The 17,166-nt window shown below is 38.1% G+C and overlaps 1 protein-coding gene across 2 annotated transcripts; it reads right to left on the reverse strand.

Annotated features, from left to right (window-relative positions):
* Window positions 1–3,427: 3,427 nt before the first annotated feature.
* LOC103329735 (ubiquitin carboxyl-terminal hydrolase) lies at window positions 3,428–9,247 on the reverse strand. 2 transcript variants are annotated; one of them, XM_008232239.2, is made up of 4 exons: window positions 9,094–9,247; window positions 8,558–8,843; window positions 5,636–5,883; window positions 3,428–3,912 (listed from the first exon to the last, which is right to left on the reverse strand). In XM_008232239.2, exons 2-4 carry the CDS (start codon window positions 8,799–8,801, stop codon window positions 3,556–3,558), a joined length of 849 nt encoding a protein of 282 aa, XP_008230461.1. In that variant the 5' UTR covers window positions 8,802–8,843; window positions 9,094–9,247; the 3' UTR covers window positions 3,428–3,555. The 2 variants fall into 2 exon arrangements, with proteins under 2 accessions (XP_008230461.1, XP_016646811.1); XM_016791325.2 differs by lacking the exon at window positions 9,094–9,247 and having other exon boundaries at window positions 8,558–9,076.
* Window positions 9,248–17,166: the final 7,919 nt, after the last annotated feature.

The following is a 17,166-nucleotide window of genomic DNA, read 5'->3' on the forward strand; positions in this document are numbered from 1 at the left end:
GCGATTCTTCCAAAGAAGTGGTGTTTGGATTTTGACTGGCTCTGTTCTTCTTCCACCCTTCCAGCGGCTCTTTCAGTGGTGCTTGAACTTCTATGACTGGAAGTATAGAGAGAGATTTGTCTAAGGAATAAATGATAATGGCAGTGTGTTGAGATATTGGGTAGGAAACATGAGAGCATTTGTTTTCTTGCTTGTTGTTTGGAGGCTTGGGTCCCTTGCACATGACCGATATAATGCGTGTTTTCACAATTCTAGAGAGGTGAGGGCTGCTATGAAGGTGATTTACGGCGATGGCCAGACTTGCTGATGATGTATCATGGCGGAGAGGTGAACGGCAGAGCTAGCCTCAACCATTGACGACGGTGGTCACCGGCTTGCACGTTGGCTGAAGCCCCCAGTCGTCTTACAAGATATTGTTTTGCTTGAGAATGGATATCTAAGACACAAGCAAAGGGAGCATGTGAGTAATCTATATTATGTTTGTTCTACAAAGTAGATAGCCAACGAAAGGAAAAAGAAAAAGAAAGAGGGAAATGCTCTTATCTCTTTATTTCCTCCGGTTTATTGCTTTTGGTCTTCTTCTTTGGAGGCATTGGTGCAGATAGTGGCTTAATCCCCAGCAGAGTCGCCAATTTATGTAGGGGCTTTTTCTTCCGCAGCTACTTACGGGCCTGACCCGAAGGGCAAAATGGAAGAAATTGCCCTTGAGCCCGAGTTCGAATTAAGCCCCAAAATACCTCGAAAAGGCAGAGAGCCTTAGGAAGTATTTTGGTTATCTTCACCAACGAGAATAATGGTAACTTGCAGATAGTTTTGGCATGCTTACAGATAGTCTTTTTCAATGAGTGGCATGTGGCATGTGAGCAAAATCAACATGGGTTTAGCACTAAGAGAGAAATTAGGCTTGGTTTATGAGAAAAGAAAGTGTTTAAGTAAGGAATGAGGTGTTTTGTGAGGAATTCGACTAGGGAAAGAGGAAAAAGAAAGGCAGAGTTCTTCCGGCAGCTGCAAAAACAAATTGGAGAAGAAGATGAATAAAGTGCACGAGTCCGAGTTTTGCAAGATAGAGAGAAAAGCTTGCTCTCTGCAGGTTGTGAGTTGTTTGTTGGGTAGGGGAAGGCTCAATTTATAGCTGAAATCACCATTTTTCAAGAAACCCTAATGGCTTCTACTTACTTTGGCTGAGCTTTTCTCCCTTTCTCCTCCCCTTCTCTGACTTCCCTTTCTTGGCAAAGATTGCTTCTGTCTATCTTCATGAATTCAGAGATTTGGGGCTCGACATCCCCTTTCCCGCACTGCAATGAGAGCTTCCAATCTTGGTTTGCTGTTTTTCTTCTTTTCTTTCCTCTTCCTTGGCTGAATCTGATGAAGGAAAAGAGGTGCAAATATATGCTGGTCCAAGGGATGCTTCTGACAGCATGCGGGATGGTATTCATCGGTTCTTTGGATGTCTTTGGCTTGGGACTGGTTTCAGCAGCTTTGCTTAAGGAGTCTGCCATCTGCTCTTCACGTGTCCTCTCGCTTTCTCCAAAAGCTGAGGTTTTTTGTGGGCTATTTTGGTTTTCTTCTAAGGGCCAAGATGGCTTTCTGCCAATGGGCTTGTTGGGCTTCTTGATCCGGGCTTATTATTTTTTGGTTGGGTTATCTCTTGGCTAGGTTATTTTGCTTGGGCTTTTGGGCTATTTTTTTCTCTCTCGCTTACCCACATGTTTGGGCCTAAGAACGGCTGAGTCTCGAGGCTCCTAAGCAACCCGAGACTTTCCATTTCTTGGTCCATCAATGGGCCTCATGTTGATTTATCACCATCCATGCCACAACCCACTCAAGCAAGCCCCGGGTATTTGAGTGGCTTGGGCCCACTTAAGCTTGTGGCGTGATTAGGTGCGGAATGATAATTCCTTGCTTAGCGTGGCGGTCGTTTGGCGTGGCATGTGTGCAAGCGCATATGATGAACTTTCGCATGCCCAAATCGGGTTTCTTCTTGGTAAAGCATCACATTGGGCCGAGAATTTATTTGGGCTGAACCGTGAATATTTTGGGCCTCAACACATATAAAATGTATTTTGTAAATTTGAATACATTCAAAATTAGAAGATATGATTGGGCTTACAACAAATTAAAAAGAATACATGCAACCAAAGAAACTAATATATAAAGTCTTTGGGGTTAGCTCAAGTGGTGAGAGAGGGTGGACTGGTGGGTTAGGATTAGGATAAGTTAATGATTCGATTCCCTCTAATGTTTAAAAAATAAACAAAGATATAATGTAAGTTAATTATGATAATAAATCAAAGGGTTAAATACTTGTTTGGTAGCACAAAATTTTAATTTGGCCACTGAGAAAATAATTTAGCTAAATTAGTCATTGTATTATCCTAAATTTACAATTTATAAACAACGAGTTGGGCCCATTTTTATAAGACTACTTGCACTCAAGTTCAAATCCACCTCCCTATAAATTAGATTAATTGAGTAGGCCCTTTTTTGGGGCTAAAGCCCAAACCAAACAAACTACAAAACAAAAGAATGTGGCTCACAGCGCACCTAACATCCGAAGCAAGAATATCTTCAAGGAAGTCAGAACCTCATTATGGGGACCGGGTGGGCGGCTAAAAGCCCAAACCAAACAAACTACAAAACAAAAGAATGTGGCCTCACAGCGTACCTAACATCCGAAGCAAGAATATCTTCAAGGAAGTCAGGAACCTCATCATAGACATGGAGACCAAGGCCAAAATTATAACTTCTGGTAGCCAAAGCATCAACAGCTACATTTTGTTCCCGGTAGATATGCTTAATTGCACAACACCATGATTCATGGATCTTCATTTTACAACAGGAAATGATGCTGTAGAGAGGTTGAGTTGGAACAGTAGGAGAAGATGAGAGAGTTACAGCAGCACTAGAGTGGCATTCAATCTCCGCATCGCGGTAGCCAGCGTCCCAGTATATATATAATTATTGATCTATCAACTATTGGATTTCATATTGTTATGTAGAACTTACATCTTAATTTTGTATGCGGTTAGTAAACACATGAAATTTTTTGCACTACTCATGCGTTAATAAACACCAGGGGAAAATTAGAATCGAAATCATTCCAATACTCCTTCCATGTAAGTAAATGTGTCGTTATGCGAAGGGAAGGCAATTGGTTTCTTTCTGGGACTCTTTTCATGCACATACGAGGATGAATGCTCTACCATTAAAAGCCCCAAACTAGACTAAGTGATGGTTATTTCTTTGCATAATTTTCATGCACATATGAGGAGAATAAGTGCTCCTCCAAAACTCCAAGGAAGCGCGAGGCAGGTGCCAGGAGCGTTAAGAGCACACAAGAGATGTCCTAGAACTAGCACGTCAATGGCGACATTCATTATGCACTTATTAAAACATGTAAGATTTTATACTAATTAACCAGAAGCAATACACCAAAGCACACTGCATAATTTATCATTAAAACACAAATGACAGTAATATGTTTACTATAATAAGGTGCCTAACCAACATAAAACTGGTGAAGAAAAACTAGCAAGGTTAACAAACAATGCTAACTTAGTAATAGCGCGCGCCGGTATCATAAACTCGGCCTCCTGGATATGGACCTCTAGGCTCAAACCCATGATCACGAGAACCTCCAAGAAATCGAGCCCGCTCTCTGTAGGACTCATATTGATCAGTATTATAGGCTCGGTGCCCTTCGCCACCAGCAGCTGAGGCTGCAACTCCACTGTACCCACGAAGTTCAGAGGGGCCCATGCTGCTGTTAGGGTAACAATCCATTACTGATTGCTGGTACTGATGCTGTCGGGCATTTGATTCCCTACGAAGCAATTCGTCTCTACGACTTGCATGCCGCGCCCGAAGTGCTGCTAGTTGTTCTTCATACTGAGCATTTATTGCACCAATTTTCTGAGAAACAGATGAATCACTAATGCGTAAGGTGGAAGACAAATGAACATCTTAAATTATTTACAAAAAAAGAAGCATGAAACAAATCCCCATCCCCAATTATAGATGGGATGTGAGAAAAAGAGAACAGAACGCAAGAGAAAAAGAAAATGTGAAACAGGGAACCTTTTAGTTAATTTAAGCAAACTAAAGAAAAAGAAACCTAAATTTGGAGCCTGTTTGGGAGTGATTATGGGAGGGCCAAAATCACTTCCAAAGGGATAGAATCACTCTTGTTTAAGAAGTGTTTGGGAAAAAAAGTGCTTTAAATGCGTATACTTCAAGTGATTTAATGGAGAAGCACATGGGAGGTACTTCTCCTTAGAAGTGACTTTTCGTAAAACACGGGAATCACTTGGGGGCTTTAATGAAACTTTTAAAATTCCCATATTATCCTTATTATTTTTACTAAATGCCCAAATAGCTATGCTCCCAGAAACACAAACCAAGCAGCAGAGGGCTGAAAATCAACAGAAGCCGTGAGCTTACAACCAGTAGTGTCACTGATGCCAAGAAACTGAACCCCATCAAGCATACAAATGACCCTTCAACTGCCAAGCCACTCAGGGCTGCCAATAGCACCATGGCGCCTGAGGCCTGTTGTCCTCTATTGTGTTTTGCAGAGTTCTCTCTTTTCTGCAATCTCTTTGGCTATGCAGTAGAGGAAGTTATTGCTATATTCTCTCTTGTAGTTGTTTTTTTTTTTTTTCCTTTTTTTGAGTCTGTTTGCAGAGTTTTCTGTTTCTAACTTTCTAATTTACAGTCTGTGCTGCTCTTGCAGCTTTATTTGGATTGAAAAAAAAATTACATTCATACCAGAACAAACACCTTAGTCTTAGACCCCCACCTTTGCCTTATGTTTGCATATGGCTTCTGTGCAGCCAAGTCATTTTTAGATCCCCACCTCTACGTTTAAGTAGCCATTGCTACTAGTTTTGCTAGCTACCCCTGCTGTTAGTATTAGTGGTACTATTATCCCTCCTCATGCTGCCGCCCCTTTTCTTTTTTGAACTGAAATAATGCTTTCATTTCCCTTTTGTTTATTTCTTTTCACACTTTCCTTGTACTATTTTACATATGATTTAAGGTGTTATTCAGTTTTATTACGTTCCATGATGAAAATTGACAAAAAGAAAAAGAAAAAGTAAAAGCACTTTTTTCTTTAGGTAGCCAAACGCTATCAATAACATCAAAAGCACTTATGTACAGTATAAAAACACTTTTATGTTGGTAGCCAAACAAAAACTGATGCTCTGTAAAAGCGCTACTAGCATAAACTGACTATGCTAAAATCACTAATGAGAAAAAAATCAGTTCTGCATAAACACTCCCAAACGAGCCCTAAATGTGTATTGCGAAAAAAGTATTTTATTGTATTGCGAAAAAAGTATTTTATTGTAGATTTTGGGTTCTACTTCATTATGCATATCTGGCTGTTCACAATGAGCTTACAAGTCAAGCATAAAGGAAAGGCTATCTAAGAGAAAATGCACTTCTACTTTTCTGATAAATTAATACTATTCTTTGTTTTCAGAAAACAAAAAGAAAGAGGTGAGGCACAAGTGTAATTCATATGACCACAAAGCCCCAAAGAATCCACTTAGCCCATAAGAAAATTGGGAATCCAACAGAATAACAAGCATAAATATAAAAGAAGAAAATACATTTTCAAATATAAACTAACCTCTTTGTGTCTAGCATTTTCTGCATCCTCAGCATCGTTCTGTTCCTTGGTTAGTTTCCTAATGTCGTCAAGGAATTTCTGCTCAAGTTCTTCAAAAGTCTGCGAGGAAGGCTTGTCCTCATACCCAAGGTCCATATCTTCATTATGGGATTGAGATCGGGAATCATTATTGTTTTGTTTCTCCATAGCAAGTTTTGGATCAGGCCTTTGACCCTGGAAATAGGATCTTGATGTATCACCCCCTTGACCTGCAAAACAAGCATGCGACCCTAAGCATACACATTTCAAAATTTCAACAAGAAAATAACTTAAGGCATGTCATAACCTAGAGGCCCTCACCTGAGCGACTAATCCAACACAGCCGTTGGATTCCAATGGCCCGCTCAGGTGAGCACTTCTATATCATAACCTTTGCTAGTGACAACAAAATCATAGGAATGTTATAACAAAAATATGACAGTGCCAAAAGAAAAAAAAGGTAACAAAAGATGGGGATCACACGGAAGGACTACAGCAGCAAGCTAAAATGTTTTGTTAGTAGCAATAACGGTTTTGTCCGCATAAAAATTGCAAAATGTCCTGGAAAGATGACAAAGGTTTCTAACTCAACTATGTCCCACTAATAAAACTCAACTTCTTTTGTTTGTTGAACATATGGATGTACCCTAATGGGACCCTCTATCACTTTCTCCCTTGTTACCCTCATGAGTACATATAGAGGGCCTGGTATCTGTTAATATTTAGGGATTTACCTCAACTACCATTGACAATGAATGAATAATTTTTCCATAGTCATATGCCTCTCAAGCTTGTAGAACAATATAAAAATGTCAACCATAACAAGTACACCGCTAACCCAAATATAACATCAAACAATTTCACATCTACATAGTAATGTAAATAAAATGAGATCAACATAACATGCACTCTATGCTCCTATCGTGACAACATTTAGCTCTTATGTATATTATTACAGATAAACTTTATTGGCAAAACGGCCAATACCAGATCATGCTTGGTTGAAGATTTGGCTAAAGAAAACACAGCAGATCTTAAAAGACAAATGATACAGCCCAGGAATTAAACAAAAAATAGCTACGTTTCAATCTTGCTGAACGCGAGGATGGGGGTGTACATGTCAGAATGTGAAATTAAGCCTGGGTAAAGCTAACATGTGGACAATTTCTGCTGGCACGAATATTAAAAATTAGGCAAAGTAATGCGGCAATACCAGCTATTGGAGGCCAACTGGAAAAGGAGTTTATTTGGCCACAACCAATCACCCTACCCTAGGAGCATCACGTGAGAACAAATTGCTCTGGGCAAGATTGGAGAAGCAAAAGGAACCCGTTGAATGGGTGGCGAGCTACAGGGAAGAGCAAAACCTAAGAAGAGAATGGAGTAACATTTGAGAGGATACAAAGGTATACTTAGCTTATCGTTGAGGCCTCACATTCGTCTCCGGCATCTCCATCTCCGTCTCCCCTTCGATTCGAGAATAACTGCCTATGCAGGATGCCTAAAGGATCAACCAATCATCTCTCACTAACTACATCCAAATCCAAAAGAGTTTCAACCCCAAACTTCAAGATGTTCAATAATCAGTGGGAAAGTGGATCTTGTGGAGCATAATTATCACTTCCCAGAATAAAATGGCATTAGAAGGAGAAGAGAACACTCACCAGTGTCATGTATATCCACTCTGTCAGGACCAGCCCTCCTCAAGGTTAAGCATATGCCGCCGGACCTATCCCTAGCTTACAAAGCCGTGCGAGTTGTTCATACCTTAGTACACTGGGAATTCTTGGCAACGAAGCACCATACTTCCGTATTCACCATGAAGGTGGCAAACGGAGAGATGCTGACTAATTTCTGAACTCATCTAGATCCTTGAATGAACAGTCCTCCTCAAGAAATTAAGACTTATGCCTCGTTATTACAAGAGTCCACGGCATAAACTGTCAGACTCTGAGTTGTTTGGCTATCGGTGCCAACTGTCAGCATACGGAAAGGAGTTGAATTAAATTTCCCCTCTCCCCCAATCAGAAGTAGAGAACAGTAGAACAAGTATAGGGGTGCAAAAGCAGGCCAGTCTAAAGTTGACGAGTGCTACTGGCACGAACACGAAAAAAGAAAAAAATTGACGTGGCAATATAAATAAGATCCTAACGGTATAGGATGCTGGGTAGGCCAACAGAGTTTGTTTAGCCCCAAGTGAACAGCTTTGAGACCCAAGACTATCCAGTAAAGGAAAGTCAATAACTATCTCTAATTAGTTCTGGAACTAAGTCCAGCAAGGAAAAAAGGACCAAAAATAAGAGATTTCTTTCATTTTTTTCATTACAAACTCAGGATTCATGACAATTATGGTACAACAGTATGAGTTATACTTCACGTCCTGCTAGGAGAAGGTAAGAAATGTACAAATACGACATGATTTCTTCACAACAGGAATGACTGAATTCCTTTATTAAAACCCTGCTACGATGCTTCTACTTTCCTAGATTGAGCCCCAGAGTGTCTTTTACAGGTGTACGACTCCATCAATTTTGTGAGACGAGTGAGAGGAGTAGCTAAAGTTATTAAGATTTGTGCTAGGAAATAAAATCAAATGCGTACAACCAACATCTTTTATAGAGTTCTGAAAGTCCTCAACACTCTTGATAATTACATTGGTTTAGGGACTTGAATGACGGACTAATTATTATAATAATCACTTTGCCCGAATTTTTTAGCCTTTAACAAACTAGAAATAAGAAAATATCTGATTATTCATTTAGAATTTAAGTTTTACTTGACTTATACCATAAACTAAAATTAAAAATAAAAATTAAACAAGAACTTCAGATTTAGCAATTCATATGACAACAAACCCAGACTCAGCATATACGTATATGAGAGAGAGTTGACAGCAACACTTGCCTTCATTGTACATATGAGATGCCATTGGATTTGACCCTTTTGATCCATCTCTTTCCCATCTCCATTGGCCCTCTGATTTTGAAGATGCATATGGATTGTCCCTCTCTGGAGTGAAGGCTTCCAATCGTCCTTCAAAATGACTAGATTTGTGCTCCATCCTCTGGCCAGACATATGATGCATCGGAGCAGCAGCAGTATATGTGTTCACTCCTGAATCACCATACTGCCCCTGCCGTCTCATCATAAACTCCACAAAAAGTGTCACCTTCAAACTTCAAAGCTTGACCTAACAAACACGACAACCAATTCAATCTTGTCAGTATATACTTCCTGTACTGTACACACATTCGGACATTCTATCAAACACATGGCATGCGAGCTCAACTCCTACATACGCCAAACCAGTTGAATCAAAAGGCTAACAATTAAATTTGAAAAAGCAAACAAAAACTTAAAATTGAAACCAAAAGAAGAGAAAGATTGAAAATTGTTAAAAGAAGAACATTCATTGAGAGGAAAAAAACGATCGTTCTTACCAAAGTTTTGATTTTTCTTGATTTCTTTATCGGCCTCTCCTCTCCTGGTAGTTGAGGCCGAAAATCGAACCAGACTCCAGAAAACCGTTTGGGTCTTAAATGGGTTTTGTTATGGACCATAGCGACCATCCCCCTTGGTGGGCTTCGGCTTTGTATATCCAGTTTTCTGTTTACTAGCAACAGTTGGCCCAGGTCGGTACCATCTGGGCAGGTGTTTGTTGTTTCTTTGAAAAACAGATGAGTAAGAAGACGTAAGTTAGGCAAGTTGGCCACAACACAGCGCCCGTATCTTTATATTCAAAGGCAAATTCTCCTTTATGTAGATTAGATTTCTTTAGAGTAAATTATCATTTGTATTAAGAAAAAAAAAATGAATGGAAAAGGAAAAGATATTACTTTTTTTTTTTGTCAAAAAAAAAAAAATATACTTATGCTCGACTTTGATCTCATTTATTAACATTGTTTGATTACTGCAAATGACCCACTAGTGTAGTGATTTGGAGTATTTACTCTCTCAGGCAAGGTCCTGGGTTTGAGTCCTAACATCCGTATTATGTGTGTAAGTTTAATATGCTATCGCCCTTTTCAATAGGAAAGGTCCTAAAAAAAAAAAAAAAACATTATTTGATTACCTATGGACCCTTTAAAGCTTAGGTTATTTATTTATTTATTTATAATTAAAAAAAACCAATGATAGAATATTTTTTTAGATTCGAATGGTAGTGTTTACATAAGCTGCATGCACATTAAACAATCATTCATAACCAACTCGATCCAAAGGATGATATCCTCCATGTCTAGAAACATAAGGGTCTGTTTAGTATTTTATTCTAAATATTAAACTCAAAAATTATAATTTATTTTAAAAATAAGAGTTTTTAAAGGGAGTTGATTTTCTCACTCTCCTTTTCTCCACTTACACTCTCTTTTGCTTTTTAATCAATCTTTTTCCTTTTTTGTTCTTTCTCTTTCCTATTTTACTCTTGCCATACATTAGTTTCTTTTTACTTCACCTTTATACCTTTATATTATTTCTTTTAAATGTCAAAATGTTCTATGTGTTATCATGTTGGCCAATTTAGTCTATGTGTTTTCAATTTGGCCAATTTGATCCCTGTGTTTAAGATCGTTAGTCAATTTGGTCCATTCCATTAAAATTGCTGCTAAATGAACATGATAATTTTTTTTCATTTTTTTTTAAAAACCTATAAAGCCTTTTGAAGTCAATAAAAAGTTGAATTAATTTAAAAATACATTAAAAATTCCATTGAACTAAAATATATCACTAGAAAAAAAGAAAATAAAAACTTGAAAAAAAAGGCGTAGTCTAGTCGAGAAAAGGTGAAGCTGCAAAGTGGGTGGAGAAGTGGGAAGGACCATTGTAGAGTGGTAAGACTGCAGGGGCTTTTATTATACATATTAGAGGTGGCTGGATTGGAGTTGGGAAGGTAAGTTTGGGTGGGAGAGTTGGGGCCTTTGGGTGTTGGTGAGAAAAGTCGCGGGGGGTAGAGATTGACAGGGTTGTTGGGTTGCTCCCACTTCTACAATCATTGTGCAGCTCCTCCCCACCTCCCCTCCTTACTATGCCCTTCTTTTCTTTTTTCTAATGTTTAATTCAACTTTTTATTAACTTTGTTGATGCTCTTTTTCGGAGAGGGTCAACTTAGAGAAAATATAAGGGATTTGCCTTCAGCAGGGAAAGGGTCTGGACCTTCAATAAAGGCTAGCCTGCAGAAGACAAAAATGGGAGAAGCAATGTTAAGTTTTGACACCGGTGTGGTGCCAAGGCTCTCCGATGCTTAAGTCACTAAGAAGGGTAACTTTGCAGAGTAATAGTAAAAGGTAGAGAAGTAGTTACCCCTCTTACTAGGCACTGCTTCCTTTATAGGGAAATGAAAGTGGGAGATTGGTGTAGATTTCGATGTGGGACTTTGGGCAAGTCGCCGCGGTGGTGACACGTGTCATGAGAATTAGGTTTAGCAGTTTGTGAGCTTTGGCGCTTGGGAGTTTCGCAGGTGCTTGGCACCTCGAAAGAGTGTTTTCCTTTGGCAGGAGAGAAGGCGTGTCTGCTTGGTGCTAGTTGTTTTGAGACCGGACATGCTAGGTTGATTATGATGTAAACAGTAGTCCCCAAGTTCGCGGTCAAGAAATGACTTCTGGGTTAGGAACTTGTAAGCTTTTGCGTGATCATGACCGAGCATTCCAGGCTTAGTGGGAGCCGTAGGGCGTCCCTAGTCCCCGGTTGTCAAGCTAGAAGTTGCGTTAACACTTGGAAGGTATGATAAAAGCTGTGTTAGCCTCAGTGTTTGTTGATACCTGGGTACCTTTAAAAGAAAAGTAGACTTGAATTTTTGAAGCTTCAGTAAGAAAATCTGTGGGCCTCAATGCTTATGACTCGGGTCTTGCTGAGTGGTAACCAAGTGATGGTTTTTAAGAGGTAGGGACATGGGTCCAAAATGGTGGGCTAAAGCTTGAAGGAGAACTAAGTGGGCTTCAATTTTTCTATTATTGTTCCTTGTCCTTTGCTGTTCGGCAAGTTTTCCAAGCTCCCTTTTTTTTTTTTTTTTTTTTTCTTTTTTTTGGGTATGGAGTAAAAGAATTTGAGCCTGGGCAACACATATTCTTTGAGCTGGGCATGGGATTTTAGAGAACAAGAGTTAGGAAAGGTTGTGGGGCTAGGCCCAAGATGGGCTTGAGGTAGTATTTTCAGGTGCTAGGCCTCTAGGGCTTTGGCAAAAAGCTGTTGGCAAAAAGGTGGTGTAGCTGGGCCGTAATAGAGCTTTGATAAGGCATTTGGAGCTGGGCTCCAAAGCTAGGCTTCGGCAAGCCTTAGTGACCTAGGTAGTTGCTAGGGGTTTTGGGATTGTGAGAAGTTTAAAAAGGGATTAAATATATATATATATATATATAAGTACAAAGAAAAAGAAAATGGAGTGCAAGTTGAAAAAATAAATATAAAGAAAAAGAAATAATATAAAAGTAAAGTAAAAAGAAATTAATGTAGGATAAGGATAGAATAGGAAAGAGAAAGTACAAAATTAATTAAAAAGCAAAAGGGAGTGTAAGTGGAGAAAATGAGAGTGGAAAAATAAGCTCCCTTTTTAAATACTAAATTTAATATCTAAAAACTTGTTTGGTATTGAACTCTGAACTATTTTTAACATCTAAAAAATTTAAAATTAAAATTAGAAACCCTAAATTCCCAAATTGGAATTAACAAAAAAAAAAGGAGGAGAGAGAGAGAGAGAGAGAGAGAGAGAGAGAAAAGTAAAATCTCTTCTTGTTTTTTCAATAATTGGGGTGTTTTTGAGTTTTTTTTAAAGAAATTTAGTTATATACCCAATCTTAGACATAGTCTTATAAAGAAACCCTATACCATTTAAAAACTATAAACACACCAAAAAAAAAACCCAAAAATTGACAGCTGTCATTTTTTTTTAATTTAATAGTTGTTTTTTAGTTTATTTGTGTGTGTTAAATACCTATATTGTCATTGTACTATGGATTTGAGAGAGGAAAACCAAATCTGCCAAAAAATCAGATCTGCCAAAAAAACCAAATTTGCCAAAAAACCAAATCAGATTTATTTTCTCCTTTCTCGCTATTGTTTTCTCTGGTGTTGGAGCAAGAGGAGCTTCTATTGAAGCTCAGTCTCAGGTCCAACTATATTCTTCATCTTTAATATACAATTTTCAATATTTCACCTTTTATTTCTTGTTCCAAAATTGTGCTTTTATTGAATTTTTTTTTTTTTTTGGATTGCTCAAGACCTCGAACAAACTTTGATAAGATGCTCTTAACTCTACACCTCATCTTCGAGCTCTACTCCTCTTTCGCCATATCTTTGTTGTCATTGTCATCATCATCGTCATCGTCATCGTCATCGTCGTCGTTGTTTGGTTTGGACTTGAGATTTTTGATTTTTTGCTTGAATTATGTATTTCTCTTCAGATTTTAGTTGATTTTTGAAATGTATTTTAAGCCTTGATGATCGATTTATCTTTTGTTACTATTTCAGTTATGAATCTCATTTTTGTTTAACAATGTACTTCTATGACATAATAGTATTAACAATCTGGGCTCGACTTGTTTTGAGTTGGTCTGGTTTGTTCTTTCTTCGTCTTTTCTTTGGTAGACATGTATTAGAAATAACAACATGGCAAACATTAATCAACATGATAGTAAACTAACAATGTTATTACCCTAGACTGGAACATTACAGGGGTAAACATGTATTAGAAATAGATGTCATAGGAAATAGCAGTGTTATTACCCTAGACTAGAACATTACAGAGGTAATGTCATAGGAAACTAGCAGTGTTATTACCCTAGACTGGAACATTACAGGAGTAGACATGCATTAGAAATATGATGTCATATGAAACTAGTATTGTTATTACCCTAAACTGGAACATTACAACCATTCATCAACATGACAGTAAACTAGCAATGTTATTACCTTAGATTGGAACTTTACAGCCATTTATCAACATGACATTAAATTAGCAATGTTATTACCCTATATTGGAACATTGCAGGGGTAGACATACATTAGAAATATGATATCATAGGAAATTAGCAGTGTTATTACTCTAGACTGGAACATTGCAACCATTAATCAACATAACAGAGCAGTGTTATTACCCTAAACTGAAACATTGTAACAATTAATCAACATGCCAGGAAAGGTGTGGAACATTACAATCATTAATTAACATGACATGTTAATGAAGCTATTGTTTTCAAGATGTTTTGTTTGTAATGAATTGTTTGGATTTTTTTATATAAAATTGGGCTGGGCTTGTTTTGGGTGTTATTTATGTTTTTTTGTGTTGGGCTTCTTTTTTAAGTTGATCAATGACAGTCGTGTAATTTATAAGAACTTAAAAACTAATTTATTATGTAGTAAATGAGTTGGGTGTGTTTCTAAAGTGCATTCCATGTGGGTTTTTTTTTTTTTTTAATTTTTTTTAAAATTTTTTTAAATAATTTCAACCATTATTTTGGATATATTAGTGAGGCTCCTTTTTTTTTTTTTTTTTTATTTTTTTATATGGGTTTTGGTTTTTGAAAATAGGCCTATCAAACGGATTTTTGTGGCTTTGGACTTAAAATCTATTTTTGAGTTTATAAAATTGGATCCAAATAGGATACCAAACGGGCCATAAATTGCTAAATTGACTTGTTTGTGCAAAAATCTGCACTTTTGGGTTGAATTTGTCACGGGAAAAATTGTGCTTATATTGAGTTATTAAGTGCAAGTGATGAGGTTTTAAATTATTTAATAAATGAGGGGCAATAATTTCATGATTTATTAAAGAATGTTGAAACATTAAAGAATATATATATATTATTATTATTATTATAGAAAAATCGATAGTATTTTATTGATAAAACATAATAAAGTACATAGCATTCATAGTGCCAAATATGAGTACAACATCTCCAATGACCAAACATAAAAATAATTTTGTTTGATTTGGAGAGAATTACACTTAAACATAAAAAGGCTTAAAACTTCAATTTGGCACACAAAAACACCTCTATTAAGACTTACAATACAAATCTACGACGTAATTGTAGAAACATAAAATCCATTTAGAAAAGTCAAAAAGTAAAATACAAACTTCAACAACTCCTAAAGAGTTTTTGAGAATTATTAGACGAAGGAAACAATAACATAACTCTACATTCTATCAGACAAGCTGAAAAGACTCGTAGTGCTATCCAGCTTAACTCATAGTGCTGCACCGGCTATACCCTATCCAACACAAACTGCAAACTTTCAATTTTACAGCTCCAAATTTAGAACTGGAGCAAAACCGTGTGTGCATGGACCAAACATCAAATACATCATGGCAACTATGGTGATTTGCAGCAACTTCTTCAACAACACAACAAAACAAAAGAAGTTAGGTCAGCAACTACCACAACCCATTCATCCCAGCTATAGCAAAACCAACAACACAATTAAATAAAAGATCCAGCAGCAACATAAAACCAACAAGAACCTACAATGAATAAACAAATTCCAATATCCAAACAAATCTGCGTAAGTGGACCTAAGATCCAACTGCTTTGGACTCCAAAAGTCTCCCAAAAAGATGATGGAGGGAAGACTAAAGGAGGGTGAGGGACTTACAGAGACGACAATGGGAAGAGAGGATAGAGGAAGAACTAGGAAAGAGAAGGGGAATGGAGGAGGTCGAGAGAAAGGAGAGAAGAGGAAAGGGAAATGGGGTTGACATAAATCATGATGATATTGTTTGAGCAAAATTCTCATGAGAGAATATACTCGTGTGATTCTTCCACCATTTGAGCTTCGTTCTTTCTTCTTCCTCCATTCATGTAAATAAACCTAGGTCAACAGACCTGACTCGGGGGATGTTGGCCAAAGGCCCTCCAATGCCTAAGTCAGTTAAATGATATTGAGAAAGATGCGTAGATAACAGAAATGTTGGAGTTTTCTCTCACGGGAGAGCCGGCCGGCCTTAGTTGTGTGTAGATGTGTTGTGTATCCATCTATTTATAGACTCCTTGTAGGCAAGGGTTTGAAAAATAATCCTAATTAAACTCCTTGTACGCAAGGGTTTGAAAAATAATCCTTATTTAATTAGGATTATTCATACCCAAAAAAGATTATATGAATTAATCAAAGAGATTTGGTGGAAAACAAATCCTTCATTTAGGGAGATATTCCTATCTTAAATCAAAGATAATTCCCTAATTAAATAGAATTTAATTACAGTAATTAGTTAACCTAAGTAATATTCCTTTTTTCAAGTGTCATCTTCTTATTGGTTGCCGAAACATATGTCTCCACAAATGCCCCCTATCTTCTGCATGGCACTATGTGGCAGAAAGGAGATGTGAAATACTCATCGGACTTTCCAACTGCTTTTGGGCTTTCTATGTAGGTTGAACTCCCTTTGTGAGTTGGGCTCCTAATTGGAGTAGGCTTTTGAATTCTTCTTGGAGTTGGGCTCCCAACTGGGATAGGCTTGTGATTCCTTCTTGACCTAGGATGCCCAACCGTTATAGATATAAGGATTCTTTTCACTCCTCTTCAAATGGAAAACTTGTCTTCCTCTAATTTCTAGCTTGTGAGAGAGATCTTGGAGGAGTCTTGTTGAGGAGAGGAGTTGTCATGCACACCAAGGTAGGTCACGCTTAGTTTTTAAATATTTTTCTTTTCTTGATTTTTTTTTCACTTCGAGGATTGGCTGGGTAGGGCCTGTTTGGCCTCGTGACCACATTGGTCACTGTGGTGCAAGGCCAGCCACGAACTTGTGGTCGAGCGGTCGTGGCTGTTTTTTCTGCCTCTTTTTCTGTTCCTCCCGGCGAAGACCGTAGCTCGACCGTTGGTTGTCGCCGAGATCTCACGACAAAGAAGGAGCGGCCGTGACCGTTGGCGGCAACGATCGCGTCACCGGATATTTTCTCGATGCCGCCAACTCGCTGATTCTCGAACGGAGGTTGGCTGGCTGGCTAGCACCCTAGGCTGACGAGTTGGGCTTGTTGTACCGAGACTACAAAGAGGTTGTCATCGCGGTGGTTGTTGGCTGTTGCAGCGGCTCTCCTTTTTTTTTTTTTTGTGGCTAAACTATAGTAAATTGGCCCAACCTATAAGGTCATTTACGAGTTCATATCCGATTTTGGAGACATTTACGAGTACATACTCAACGTCACGGAAAACCTATAGATTGCCTCATCCGTTAACGAGACCGTCAGGAAATCTGTTAAATGCTGACGTGTCAAAAGTGGGACCCTTTTTTTTATGATGTGAACTTCCATGTAGACAAAAAACTAATAAAAAATTATGTCCATGTTTAAAATAATTTTTAAATCATATTAAAATCATTATAAAAAGGAATAAAAAAAGAAACAAAAAAAATCTCATCTCTTCTCTCCAACCTAGCCAACCCTCTCTCCCTCCCGACTCAACCCCACCTCTCAACCACTCTCCCGTCGCCGCCCAAAGAACTAGCCAGCCATCTACCAAAACCCACCAACCCAGCCACCGCCCAAAAAATCCAGCGACAATTCAGATGATGAAGACGAATTGGAGGGGAA

This window comes from Prunus mume, linkage group LG1 (genome assembly GCF_029339155.1).
Source record: "Prunus mume cultivar Tortuosa linkage group LG1, ASM2933915v1, whole genome shotgun sequence".
Taxonomy (NCBI): domain Eukaryota; kingdom Viridiplantae; phylum Streptophyta; class Magnoliopsida; order Rosales; family Rosaceae; genus Prunus; species Prunus mume.

What these genes read in the sequence shown, in the direction of transcription:
- LOC103329735 (XM_008232239.2), bottom strand. Translation starts at nt 8,801, where the DNA reads ATGATGAGACGGCAGGGGCAGTATGGTGATTCAGGAGTGAACACATAT. An exon ending in ATCTCATATGTACAATGAAG is followed by an intron (nt 5,884 to 8,557) that starts GCAAGTGTTGCT and finishes CTTGTTTTGCAG; the next exon opens with GTCAAGGGGGTGATACATCA. An exon ending in AAAATGCTAGACACAAAGAG is followed by an intron (nt 3,913 to 5,635) that starts GTTAGTTTATAT and finishes TCTGTTTCTCAG; the next exon opens with AAAATTGGTGCAATAAATGC.